This window comes from Anopheles coluzzii, chromosome 3, assembly GCF_943734685.1.
Source record: "Anopheles coluzzii chromosome 3, AcolN3, whole genome shotgun sequence".
Lineage (NCBI taxonomy): Eukaryota > Metazoa > Arthropoda > Insecta > Diptera > Culicidae > Anopheles > Anopheles coluzzii.
The window spans coordinates 16,652,166-16,666,082 of record NC_064671.1 but is presented as its reverse complement, the minus strand read 5'-3'; the positions used below and the strand labels follow the sequence as shown (position 1 = coordinate 16,666,082).

General features: G+C 42.2%; 1 protein-coding gene across 2 annotated transcripts in view; it reads right to left on the bottom strand.

The window, feature by feature from the left end:
- Positions 1-13,917, bottom strand: part of LOC120956443 (discoidin domain-containing receptor tyrosine kinase B) — a 249,148-nt gene that overhangs the window by 15,469 nt on the left and 219,762 nt on the right. For both annotated transcript variants that reach the window (XM_049610789.1, XM_049610790.1), the window contains exons 16-17: positions 1,349-1,508; positions 1,092-1,241 (exon numbers count right to left, since the gene is read on the bottom strand). In XM_049610789.1, the coding sequence (XP_049466746.1) occupies positions 1,092-1,241; positions 1,349-1,508 (310 nt within the window). The remainder of the gene's footprint in view (positions 1-1,091; positions 1,242-1,348; positions 1,509-13,917) is intronic.

Below are 13,917 nucleotides of genomic sequence, written 5' to 3'. Positions count from 1 at the left end.
TACCAAAAGATAAAAATCTCAAAAGAATAGGAAATCTACATTTTCTTTCATTGAATTCACTCAAAGCCTGGGAGCTTTAAGTTTGAAAGTGATTGAAGCTTGTGCACATTACCATAAAGAAGTGTAACTTCGCTCATAAGTAGCATGATAACTCTGACACACTACAGCACATTGTCAACGACGTGGCCAAGGATTTCGACGTGCTTGAGTAAGTTTTACGCTTACCATTTTCCATTACCACCGATTCAAACTGTGCACCAGGGGGAAAATGGCTTTGAAATAAAATAAAATACACACATCGTTGTGAAGCATTACAGAGCGAAAAAAATAGCAGCGAAAGCGAATCATTCAACGCAGGATATTGCCAGCTGCCAGTGACAATATTCGTTCAAGTGCGCTTCACCAAAACGGGGGCGCTATGCAGTAAGAAGAAACCTGTGTGCGAACTAATGCACCAACAAAAAAAGAAAGAAAGAAAGAAGGGACGATGAAACAAAGAAAGCAAAGCTTTACAGACAGACAGACACTGTTCTGAAATGTATCTCCTGAAGCCATTATTCGATCGCACGAAGCAGGGAAACACATTTTGCAGCAGTTTCGAGACGTGTTTCAAATGAAATGAAAGGGATCACGGTCGGTAAAATGGTTGATGCATTGTTGCTACTCCCACTTTGCTCTTCCCGGTTCGGGGGAGATTTCTGTGCTTTTTCTTTGTTTTTCATCCTTTATCTTGGTACATTACCGCTACAGTTCCATTCAATTTGTCATGAATGTGTACATTAGGGCTAGCAAAAACTGTTCAACTGTTATTTTCCACAAGCGGAACATGGTGTTGCAAGGTTTGCAAGGTTTGCAAACTGAAACAAGAAATTTAGTTTAAAATTTAGAAAATGTAACAAGAAATGTGAAAGAAATTTTAAGACATAAAAATATCGTATCTCACAAAAGAAAGAAACAAACCCGACTTGGAAAGAGAGTGCGCCAAAACTTGCTTCTATTGCAGCCACATAACTAAACACAGCTTTTGCCCTGCACGATCCATCTTCGTGATTTATCTCACCCTTATCTAATCAATTTATTACACCACTTACGTGTTTCTTGTTGTCCTGGTACATGTGACCGATGTTCTCGATCACCTTGTCGTCGCTCAGATTCTCGAACGGTTGCTCCCGGGCGAAGGTCAAAATTTCCCACAGCGTTACGGCGAACGACCAAACGTCCGACTTGGAGGTGAACTTGCCCTGTTGATGGGGTGTAAAGCGAAAAGCAAAAGTAACAGTAAGCAAACGAATAATATGGAAGAAGAATTGTCTTGGCGGGACGCAGTGTTATACTACACGCTACCTACCATCAGTACGCTTTCCCAGGCCATCCACCGGATCGGCATTGGTTGTGATTGTCTTCCGGCACCTTCGAGGTGGCAGTAGTCAGCAGGATATGCTATGCGATTTATCACAGTTCCTAGTGTGCAGATTTTGATCTCCAGCTGTGGTCCAACTAAGCAACTCCTGTTGAATGTAAAGGTGTGGAAGAAAAAACAAAGCATAGAAGTTAGTAAGTTAGCTAAGTGCGCACTGCAATAAGCCCAATTAGAAGTCATCCCCATTCAGATTAAATATTGCCTAATAGTGCACAGTGTGGTAAAATATTTGATTGCTTTTCAATCCGGGCCCGACTCTTCAGCGTAAAAGGTTTCGTATGGAACCAATTTTCCCCAACCCATTCTAAATCCCCAAAACCGACTGCAGCTTATGCATGCAATGTATGAGCGCGCGCGAATGCGCTCTAATCGGAAGTTTTACGGCTCAATCGTAAATACTTTGTGGCTGTGGCCTGCCAATTGCAACTTGTAGGGTTGGGCATTTTTCACCTGCCTTCTTCGAGCTAGCCCGATCGATCGAATCGCACAACCCCACTCGCGAAATACGAATGACCAGCAGATACCAGTGAATCCCTTTCCCCGGTTTGCAAATGCCCGAGCCTGCTTATAAATCAACTGCACTCGAGATTAATTATTCAACGCTGCCGACCACCATACCACATAACTCATTCCCAAGGAAGTGTAAGCGTATCAATTTCCGTACGTCCATACTCATCCTGAGAATGGACCTGTTCTGTGCCGGTACTGTAACCGACACGAGTACGATGAGCTTTGCAAAGCAGTCCAGCGTTAAGGGACTCTCCCCTCCTCTCTCTCGCTCTCCATTTGTTCATTTGCTTCCAGGCCAGAATCTGGCTCCGGGCTCGATTACGTTCCGAAAACGGTACAAATTTTATGCCCCTATCAGGCCGGTATCGTTCATCACCTACCCCAAATCGATTCCGTGTATCGCTTGCCGTGCTCATCATCATTCACACGCGTGAACCATTTTGTGGAGTTTAGCAGACACACACACACACACACGTGAAGATGCCTGTGCTCGCTTTTACAATTTGCCCAAAACTCACCTAATAACCACTCGAGCAGAACGACGAGCGAGCGACCAATGAACAGACCGTTTATATAATAAATTAAATCCTAAATAAATAAACGCACTTATTTCGAGTCCTACCCCCCCCCCCCCCCCACGCGCACACACACACACACACACACCGGGGCTTTTTCGGTTTGCCAATGCCAATGTGAAGTGACCGTTACCCTGAGAGCATAAGTGTAATGGTACGGTAAATATGAACGAAATTACTGAAACCCTTTTACGAACGGGTAGAAAAGGCTTCATCCAGATCGTGTGTGTGAAGCAAGGGGGAGCATGTGAGGGAGAGGCTTAATTTTAACCCAAAAATGCAACATCGTACAGTACAACATGGAGCAGAGGCTGGCCTGGTGGATGGAACGGTTTACATTTATAAATTATTGACCACTTCGGTTCGAGATCTCCGTTCCACTGCGGATCGAGCTGGGCGACTCCACCGATGCCGTGACCAGGATGCTCATTCCAATATACATATTGTACCTGGTTTGTGTGCACACACGTTACTGCACAGGTACTGGTATAAGTGATCGGCCAAAGTTGCACTTATTGAATGTGTGCAAATGGGCGCGGAAATATAATTTCCGACAGTCCGACGGTTCTGCTGCTTCCATGGGAAGAGCAGACGCTCTCTTCTCTCCCTCGTTACCGGGTGCGACGAGTGGATGCGTTATTTAATTTAGCCACGGTAAGTATGATGTATGACGCAGCAGCCGATGGTCGTTGCCGTGATCGGTTGCTGTGCTACGATTTTGGGCCTTTGGTACGGTATGGAGGGTTTGATAAAGTGAACGGGTCAAGATAATTCTGGTGCTTATGAAGCAGCAGGATATGCAACATTGCATATGAAGTGCGTGGTTATCCCAGCTCGGTGTGGGGCGTACAATTTCTTTTTTAAAAGTTTACACAATGATGTTGTGTAAACCATTCAAAACCGAAATCTTTTCAAAACGTTGTGAACAATTCATTTCATTCATCTTAAAGGCAGAGCGCCTAAAGGTATGTAATATGCAATCGTTGTTATATTATATGATATTTTTTATTTGTAAAAAAGTTTTAATCTTGTGCAAGCTAGGTTAATGTCTCATGGAATGCAATATCGTATCGTAGTCTATTGTATTTTGTTTGCTTGTCAAACAATAAATTAATTAAAAGAGTCATTGCACCTTCATAAATCTGCATAATCGCCGAAAAGTATGCAATATCAATACTATTTTACCTGTTTAATAGCTTCAAGAAACTAATTGAATCGAAAATGTAAAAATATCATATTTAAAAGAAGATACAAGATCATTTAGAAGAGAAAAACACTACAATGAATGCTATGTTGGCCATTACTGAGCCAGATTAAAGTAAATTGTTCACTCTTTAGCATTGATTTCCACAACGTTTAATAACTGGTGCTTTCAGTTGCAAATACACATTAAAGAATTATCAAAATTTTCGCTAGAATGGGGTGAAGTTATCTATTTTCAAACTAAGAAATAAATTATAAACAAATCGGCAATTGGTACAATTTATTCCCTTGGCTAAAGTGTGTCCATACACAAACCCAAAAAACCCCCAACCATGCCGATGCTATGCTCCCCACCGACCACAACACGATTGCACTGTGGCGCAGGCCATTTCGGGTCTTTTTAATGGTCAAATGCATCATCACCCCCTGGAACTGACATTCCCTTTTTCCTCAAACAAAACCGTCCATCCGTCCATCCATCCAGCTTCGGTCGGACTAAAAGAAACGACTGGTCCATATGCTCTCTCTCTCTCTCTCTCCCTCTCTCTCTCTCTGTGTCGGCTTATTCTGTTTGCATTTAATTTCGCCACTAACGATGGGTTTGGCGTGATGGCACGTCCCTTTCCGCGTGCTGCATTCTGCTTAACTGCACCGTGCAGTAAAAGCGTCGACCCCGGGGGTGACCAGAAACCGTCCCGGCGATGGTGCAATATTCTTGATTGGATATTTTATTATCGCAATCTACAAGCCCCGGACAGAGCGGGAGCACACGGCACACGGCACGCGATGTGGCGGTGATGGGGGGGAGTGGTTTGAGATGATCCCCAAACAACGTGGAATTTCGTGTTTTTTTCCCTCTCCTTTCATTCCCAGCCCCTGCCACACCACTTGATTGTTGCTGCACATCGTCGTACCATCTTTCGATCTCAACTTCCCGATGATAATGTGTCCATATGGCTTCGACCCGATTATCGATCCGCAATGGGGGAGGGGGGATGAATTCAAATAAATGGGAAGAAATGGGATAACACATAAAAGTGGCCCGGCTCCGGCCCCGGCCTGGGCGCTATTGTTCGCCTTGGCAAATTAAACCTCGCCCGCTTTGCCTTGCCGCGGGCCAATTTGTTGCCGTAGCGCGGTGTGTGTGTGTGCCCTTGTTGGCTGGATTGTGCCTTCGGCATGAATTATTAAAATAAATTATCGTAAGGTTTACGCGCGCGCGCACAATGTAGATTATTGAAAGTAATCAAAACAAATGATGCAAATGGTGTGTGGACGTGTGATGGAACCTGTGTTTTTTGTTGTTGTTGCGCTGCTGTGGGATTTTTTGAGCGTAGTTTCGATATTGGTGGTTCAGTGTTTAGCCTCTGACCTTTGAAATTAAGCGCTGTGGGACCGTAAATTAATTCCACAAATAAAGGAATTTATGGTACATCCATCCCAAATAAAACATAAAATGAAGTAAATAAAAATATGATAAATTAAACAAATATTTAAAGGTAATTACATTTACTGCAAAAAATAAAACTGTACTAGTAACTTAATAAGCAAAACAGTAAGTAATGTAGAATGGTACTTCCAATTGGAATTGAATATAATAAAACTGGCATACTCCAAGCAGAAGAAGGAAACGTTTCACCACACACTTTTTTCCTTTTTTGGTGACTGTGGCAGGATGCAATAAAATTACAAGCTACATTGCATTCATAATCACAAGTTCCGCTGTCATGCGAACGGACATACTGAAGCTGGCCCCGTGGTGTTGGTGGTTAATTGTCTGTGTGTTCGCGCAGAATTGTCACACGTCAGTCAGTGGTGTGCTGGACCACTTCCTCTCTTCCCACTTGCAGCCAAAACCATGCCGGAAGCAGCTGGATGAAAAAACAGAGCAAAAGCGAGGACACCAACGCCGCCCTGTAAATCCTTCACAAATAAAACAGTAAAGTACATTTTCGAACGGCGCGAAATGACATTTGTCAAAATTACATTGCAAAAACAACAACAATCAAACGAGGTAAAAAGCTACCGTGTGGAAGGATATTGTAGCACACAAACGGGGGCAAAAACGGGGAAAGCAAATGGAGTCACAATTTGTACCCATCCATCCCGTCCGGGATGGTCCGATTCGACGAGAAAAAGCCTTTGTCATGTTGCAAATAAATAAATTATTCAAAACCATCACTCGCTGGTGCTGTGGGGAGGGGTCAGCGGTGTGGTGTCTGGTGACACGGTGGCCAGTTTGAACAACATGCAGGTTTTCCACAAAAGAAAGCAAAAAAAAAGAGTTTTTCCTCTTTCCCACATACGGACACACTCACACACAGAGGAAAAGCTCCGACAAGTGGAACTGGAACAATGTGAGCAAGCGGCGTACTGGCGATTGGAAAGTGAGCGCGATAGGAAATGGACGGCGGTGTGTTGAAAGGCGACCAAGTAGTGTCCGTCACCCGGGCTTGCCTGTTGGACTGTTTTTTTTTTGCTTCTATCCTTGCAGCTCTACCAGCGCGTGTATGAATGTGTGGTTTGAATAATGGATGAAATTGTGTAACCCGTTCAAACGCTGCAACGGAGGCAACAGAAGAGTGTGTGGCATTTCCTACATGGCTGGAGGTGGGAAGGAACCTTGCACAAAACCACCAAGTGTGATGCACCGGGGAGGGTGTGGCAGGTTGCATGATTTACTGATCAGGTTGCCGTGTAGCAGAGCGGAATTCTCATCGATAGCATTGGGTAGACCGTATTCTAACGTTGTGTAAGGTTGTTTGAATGTTATGCAATAGCGTAATGGGCCAAATGCTACTTTCAATCATTGTTTGGAATGTGTTTGCAATTATGTGGAGCTTTGTGTGCGTGTTTTCTTTTCCATTTTCAAGTAGTTGTCGAGAAAAGTGGCTTGCTTATGAGAAGCCAATCTGATTTTACATAATGACGAGTTGATCCAAATGATCCCCGGTTGATTTGTTTCATTTTTTGTGTTTTTAAACAGGAACAGCTAATTGCTTATTTAACCAGACTGTTCTGGTAAAAATGGTTAAAAATTCAAGAACAAACGTTTGCGTCCCTTAACAATGTTTTGATTCAAACACATTCTCTGCTGATCGAGCTGCTTTAAACAACATGTATTCCAAAATACCTTTTCAATACAAAACAAACTAAATTTTACTACAATAGGGTAAATGTACCAATAGTGGTACAATTTGTAGTGGTTCCGATGTGTTTTAATGGATTTAAAGTGTCATTTATAAATTTGATCGATGAAACTATTGACTAAAGTACTGCATCACTCCTGTCGTCAACCTACACCCGGAAGAGTGTGCTTGATTTGAAGTCAATTTTTCATTCAGCCATATAAGCAAATTTTGGCCTGTATTTGGTAAATTACCTACATAAAACTCATTTCTGTTGCTTATTTCGGTGAAAACAGTACGACATGTCAAAAATATCCTCGAAAAAATCTAAAACGACCTGATTTTAATGATTTTAGAACTATAACTACTATAGGAACATGCCTGTTTTGTGTACCTATAATGGCACTATGGTAAAAAACACTTAAAAATGCATAAATATGGTCAAAAGGCAAATAATTTTAGTAACACAATAACATTTCATAAAAGTTATTTAAAAAAAACTAGTAATTGCGTGGTTATGTGGTCATTTATAACGTTAACAGAAATATGAGTTTCGTTATGAAAATCTAAGGATTTTGGAAAAATGTTGACACATTTTCAAAATAATGAGGAATGGCCCCATTTAACTTTTAAACCCCTTTGTAAAAGGCTAAAGAGCATTTCACACGAACGTAAATAACTTAATTACTTTTAATTTGCAGTATGAACCGCATTTTAGTGCAATACCACCACTATTGGTACTACCACCACTATAGGTACATTTACCCTAAACTGACATTTTTTTAAACAGAATTCGGTTCGTTTTACTATCATGTTTATATTTTTCATGGCCATTTGAAGACTATATGGAAAAGTTATCAAAATAAAGATACTCGGAATGAATCACTGCGCTAAAATAGTAATACATTTATACTCAATCATGACAACCACAAGAGCTATAAAGCTACCATGAAGTTATGTATTTCAATGTATTTCAGCAATATGTTTCTATAAATGATGTATTTAAACTCTATTTTCACAAAACTAATTCGGAAAAAAATTAACTCATCATTAATTTATCAACAAACGAACCATAATTCACATGAGAATACAAAAATCCAAGCTATTGACGTGACAATAGTATAGATGCAAGTTTAAAACAAAACAATAACATTGTTTTACACTGAAATATCGTGACCGAAACACACATTTTCCACAAACAAAGCCCTCAACAAATAACTACAAAATCATCATTCATCTATCGCCATCGCATCAACAGGTAGAGTAGCACAGTACACACACACACAGTTCAAGAGTGGAATTAAAAAAAAATGCATTTTTCATACGAAATCCAACCCCGCTCAAGTGGTGTGGTGCGCTTGCACCATATTCGGTTGCTGGAGAGCTACCACAGCAGCAGCAACAACAACAGCCACTCTCTCTCCCCTTTGGCGCAACAATGTACCACACTTCAAACAAAACTGTCCGGGAAAATGGAACAAGGGGGAACCTGTTGCATAATTTAACCATTAATTTGTGCAACTTTTCAAGAGTAGCCCGATAGGATTACTACCAGCCAGCGGACGGTTTGATGAGAATCGAACGGTTTTATTATTTCGCCGTCGAGTAGTCGACCCCGGAGGGGGCCGGTTGGACAGGTGATGAAGGTAAATATTCACCAATCACTCACAGTCACACCGCCCCAGCGATTGGGAGGGGGCGACCCCGGAGGCGACCAAATTAGCTCCATCCGGTAGAATGGAACGCGAAGCGTAAATTAAATATAAAAGCCGATAGCTAAATAATAACGACACGGAGTGTGAGTGTGGAAAGCGTTTCCCAAATGTGGCGAATTGATTGATCAGTGCGTGTGGATTGGACTTCCAAGGGGGAAAGGATTTTTCGGTAAACAGGTTTCTCACTTTCCACTCTTCGGTCCACTTGGATGGACAGCGGAAAATTGAGTTACGTGTCCGCGGGAAAATCGCTGACAATCCAGCGCAACTTGATCGTGCGTGTGTTCGCTGGATGTGTTAAACTGTCCCTGACAGGGCACACAAACTCCCGCACTGTCTGACAGTGATGGATGAAGTGGGCGAATGATGCTGCCTTGTGCGAATGCCGTTTCGCAGCACTTTTAATTCGCACTTGCAGGCCACTACCACTACCGCTGGTGGAAGCGTTTGGGGCTGGTGTAATTGATCGGAAAATGGCATATACCAACCGACTGATGCCCCGGAGTGCTGCCGGATGCTGTCAGTGGCAACACCTGAGGCTTACGCTCACAAACGCTGTTGTTCTCGGGTAGCTTAATTTATGGACAACATAAAACCATCCCTTCCCGCATCCATTCCATCCTTGTACAATCCTTGTGCACGGCTTTGTACTATTTGTTGCGTTTCTTTATCTCCGTGCGACTACAACACCGATTGGCAAGAAGATGGCACATGGAAGATGGCTCGCGTGGAGCACAAAACCACGAGTTACCCCAGCCGGACACGGTGTCATAAATTTGAGGCTTTACGTCTTCGCAACTAATCTGCGCCGTACAAAGCCTGGTACACACATTGGCGAAGGATTTGTCAATTGCATCCCCGTTAAGCCGTGTTGTTGTTGGTGGTCGTGGTGGGTAGCAAAGAATTATCGCAAAGCATTATCGTAAGCAGAGGCGCATTATGGTTGGTCACTTATGGGCATTAAAGGTGCGATTTGCTATCGATACTAACCGACAGGCGCGCGTAATCGCTTGCTTGTGTTAGCCGGAGCAGAGGAAGAGCAGTGAACATGCTTTTTTAACGATTATGCGGGGCACAGGTGAGTGGTCATTGTGTGGAATTATTAACGCGATTTTAGCTCGTTGCTCGTTTCAAGGTTCTTTAATTGATGTTTGAATTATTTATATAAAAAAAATGAAATATACAATCTCCCAAATCCTTAAATTATTGCACATAAATACATTTAATACTCTTTTATAGGATTTTTTGTCAAAAAGCCTAACCCAGCCCTACCCAGAATCGCTTCTCGCACTACCGTTTTACAAAAGCATAACGCGCGTGCATGCGTAATAGTGATTACACCCGATCGAACTTACCAAAAAACCCACCCACCAACCCACACTTGGTTATTTACACCCGTCATTACAACCTTCATGACCGTGTGTGCGTCCCCTTGAAATGGTCATCTCGTGAGCACTTCAACTCAATTATTCTATTGCATCGGAACAGTGGAGCAACCGAAAAAAATACTGTTATTAGCCATCGTTTATTGTGTAGTGGCGCCTTTCCCCCTGGAAAGGGATAAAACGAATAGAGGGAAACACCTACCACAGGTAAGCTGGGGGGAACGAGGACGCTTGAAATATTCATCTCGGAAGTTGGTAGGTTTGTTGAACCCATTAATGAGTTCCCCGGGGTTGGGGGTATGGTTTAGGATTTAATTTATACACACCGTTTGCCGTACGCAAGACAATGCGTAGGAATGTTCAATTTCATGTAATTGTGTTGAATTGTGCAACGATATGGCGAACGTTTTCTGCACACGTTTGAGCTGCCTAAAATGTAATCTCTTTCGTGGGGTTTGGTACGGGGTAAATCAGAATTATGTATATTATCGACCCTCCCTAGCAGTATTAAAAACCACCCTTTGGACCCTGCGTGGCGGTAAAATGGGCGTCAAATTTGAATTTTATTGCAACGAACCATGGCAAACGGATCAAAACGGTGGCAGAGGGCTAAATGTGTAGCGTATTTTTATGTGTTGGGGGTGGTTGAATTTTGCTGAATCGCATTGGAATCAGAAACAGTTTTCATCCAACTCTGGGTCGTTTTTGGCGCAGGGCAAAGGGGGGAAACGGGCCCAAGGATAAACCATTTCGTTGGCTGGATGATTTTTATTTGTTTAAGGATTTATGAACGCTTGACACGAACTGTTACACGATCGACCCACGAACCCCTCCTCTTCGCAAACTCTCTACTGCAGGTAGAGTTGGTTGGTTTGCTTTCAGTGAGCGATAGTGAGTGGAAGATAAAACTATGTGGTATGACGAAAAATGTATGCACGGCAAGAGAGGCGCGGAGGGACGATTAGGCCGCAGCAGCTAGACGAGCTGGTTAATGAATAATGCCCGTCTAGCTGTGGCTGACAGCACTTGGCGCAGAAACTGTCAACAATTATGCTTTGTGGTTTATTTCTAGTCTCGAGTGCAGAGAATGTACTAAATTACCCCGGTTTTGATTGTACGCCGAACTCTGTTGATGAGCTGCGGTGTGGGCGGTTGGTTTGGGTGGATTTGGTAGTTTATTTGGTGGATTTACAAAACAGTCACTCATTATTCAATTGTCATGAGTTGAAAAGTTTTGCATAATGAACAGCCTTGGAGTTTAGTTACAACGACAGTGCAGGTTCATTTAAATGTAATACTTGACATCAGTGCCAATTAATTGGAATGCACAATGTAATAGGAAAATACGTTTGACTCGCAGTAATTCGTATATTGAATATTAAGTTTGCTTACATCATACAACAGATCCAATTAGATTCGTCGAAAAATATGGATTGAATTATTAACGGAATAGAATAAACTTGAGGTCTTATTATCTGGTTATTGGACCTCGAGTTCAAACAAGTTTGAAAGTTAGCTCGTTTGTTCAACTCTGTCTATGGTAAAAAAGTGTATTTAACTGCATTGCTGCTATCTATCTATTCACCGAATACGTTACACTATTTCAGTGCTCTAATCAACTTAACGAAAATACCACAAAATATCTAAAGCCATTTCTTCAGATTTAAACTATTTATATAAAGAACATTACAAGGGTTTCCAGGAGTTCTCATAGCTGCAGGACACTTTATTGACTCTTTGTTGGGTGAAATGAACTTAATGTAATGGGAATTGGACTCTATAGCACTCTTGCTGGACAAATCCGATAGGAATTTACAAGCAGCCTGTCCAAAAAGGGTGCCAAAAGTCCAATTTCCATCATAACAGTTCATTTCCAACAAGAATGAGTCAAGGAAATGTCCCACAACTATGAGAATCCCTGGAAAACCCTGTTAATTAGTATCAATCACTTTCCCAAACTCGATCGAAATGGGAACGATTGAAGCGATGGACAAAAAATATATTAAATGGTCTTTAAATGGTGTCTTTGGATGTTTGTAGAACTATTATTTGTATTAATCAGCAGAAAATATTAAAATAACCAACTGTGGTATCTAAGCAACTGCAACTATCGGTCTTCCTGGATCAAGTTTGGGAAAGTGACTGATAGACTTGAAATGCTGAATCCTTGGAGGTGAAACAAAACACGCTCGAATCGTTGCTCTTAATTTTTTTGCTGAAAGTAATTTTTGAGGCGTCATTGCTGCACTTTTGACAACATGACACACACGACAAAAAAGGATTTAATGTTTTAAATCGTATTAACATTTAGACGCTTTAAATTAAACTTTATCGTAGAATTCAACGTTCTTATTAGCAACATAAAAATAATATTTTACAAATGTTCTGCATCCTTAGAATGCAAATTTTGGTGTCAGATGTTAAAAAAAATCCAAACAGAACAGATTCAATTAAATAAAGATTAAAATTGTTAAATTATCTTCTTTAACAAAGTAAAATATTCTCTTTTTGTTAGGGAACGCAATTCCTTGCTTTTGCCAGTTCCTTATGCTCTTAAAACTTCTTCCATAAAATCCATAATAAAATGATTCAATGATTTTCACTTTCAATCCTACCTGCTAACATATTCACTTTCAAATGCTATTGAAACATTTTTTACATTTCCTAACACCACCCACCACCCTCACGAACAATGGCTGAGTGTTTTCTCCGTTTCCATCGTTATTTCCCTTTAACTTTTCCATCCCTTTTTTTGGTCTACATCTCACTTTTGATTTATCACGCCACTGAAAGCAACATTCATTTCGTCTGTCGGCGGAAGTTTTTTCTGCTTTTCCCCGTTCCCCTTGCCCTGGGCTATGCCACAGCCACCCCCACCGAGAATTATGATTATTTTCCGACTGTCACCCAGGGCGGGCGCTGTAAAACTCGCTACGCTACGGGATCTTTCTACCGGGCCACTTGGAGGGATTTTATTCTTTTTTCGGGCGTTGTTTTTTGCACCCTCCGCCCATCCCGCTAAGAGCCGTGCCAAGGTGTTGTCAGGTGACGAGATGAATGGACCTCATTATGTGAGCATCCATTTCCTTTTTTTTTTTGTTCGTCGTGGTGCGAGGTGCTTGGCCATCATTATGCAATCTGTTGACTTGGTGTGCGAGAAGAATGGCGAAGAAGTGAAGCGGAAAAAAGGCACACCATCCCTTGAAATCCTTTGCAGTGATGGGGTCCACCAGCGTTCTGGGTGGTTGGTTTTAGTTGATTCTGTTTTTTTTTCTTACACTTTTTTTTTGCTACCATTTCGTTCATTTACACGAGGTGTTGGAATGGATATTCGTTTCGGACGGGGGGTTTCAGCACGTTTTTTGTGTGTTTGTGTGTACGACCCACTCTAGATGGAAAGCGCTTTCCACACCTGTTCTGCGATGGGAACGGGAGGACGGCTAAAGTCACTAGCTTGGAGCGTTGGCAAAAGTAGATAATATTTGCTTTATTTTTACCGTCACAGCCACCAGCGCCACGCCACAGTCCACAATGGGTGGCTTCATCATTCCGAGAAGAGAGCTTTTACCGCCGACGGTAATGATTATGATAGTGATTTATTTCCGTGACTCAGTTTCAGCCACCGCTGTCGCTAACTCTCTCTCTCTCTCTGTTGTCCATACTCTTTCCTCCGCCGGTTGTTCATTTATCAGCGCCGGTAGGTGGTAAATAAAATTGGAAAATTTTGCTCCCTACTCCCTACTCCGGTGCTAAATCCGTGATGATCACCTTGCCACTTTACCCATGGAAAGTCTATCGTACTATCTTCTTTTCTCTCCCTGTATCTCTCCTTCTCTCGATCTGTGTAGACGCTTTTCCCTGTGAGCAACCGTATCGGAAAAAGCTGGCCACCGTGGCCGCTTCTTTGCACGAAGTCGCGATTGATAACCGGTAGTGCGGCACCGAACCAGAAGCTCTGCTCGCACCAAGCACGCTATGCTC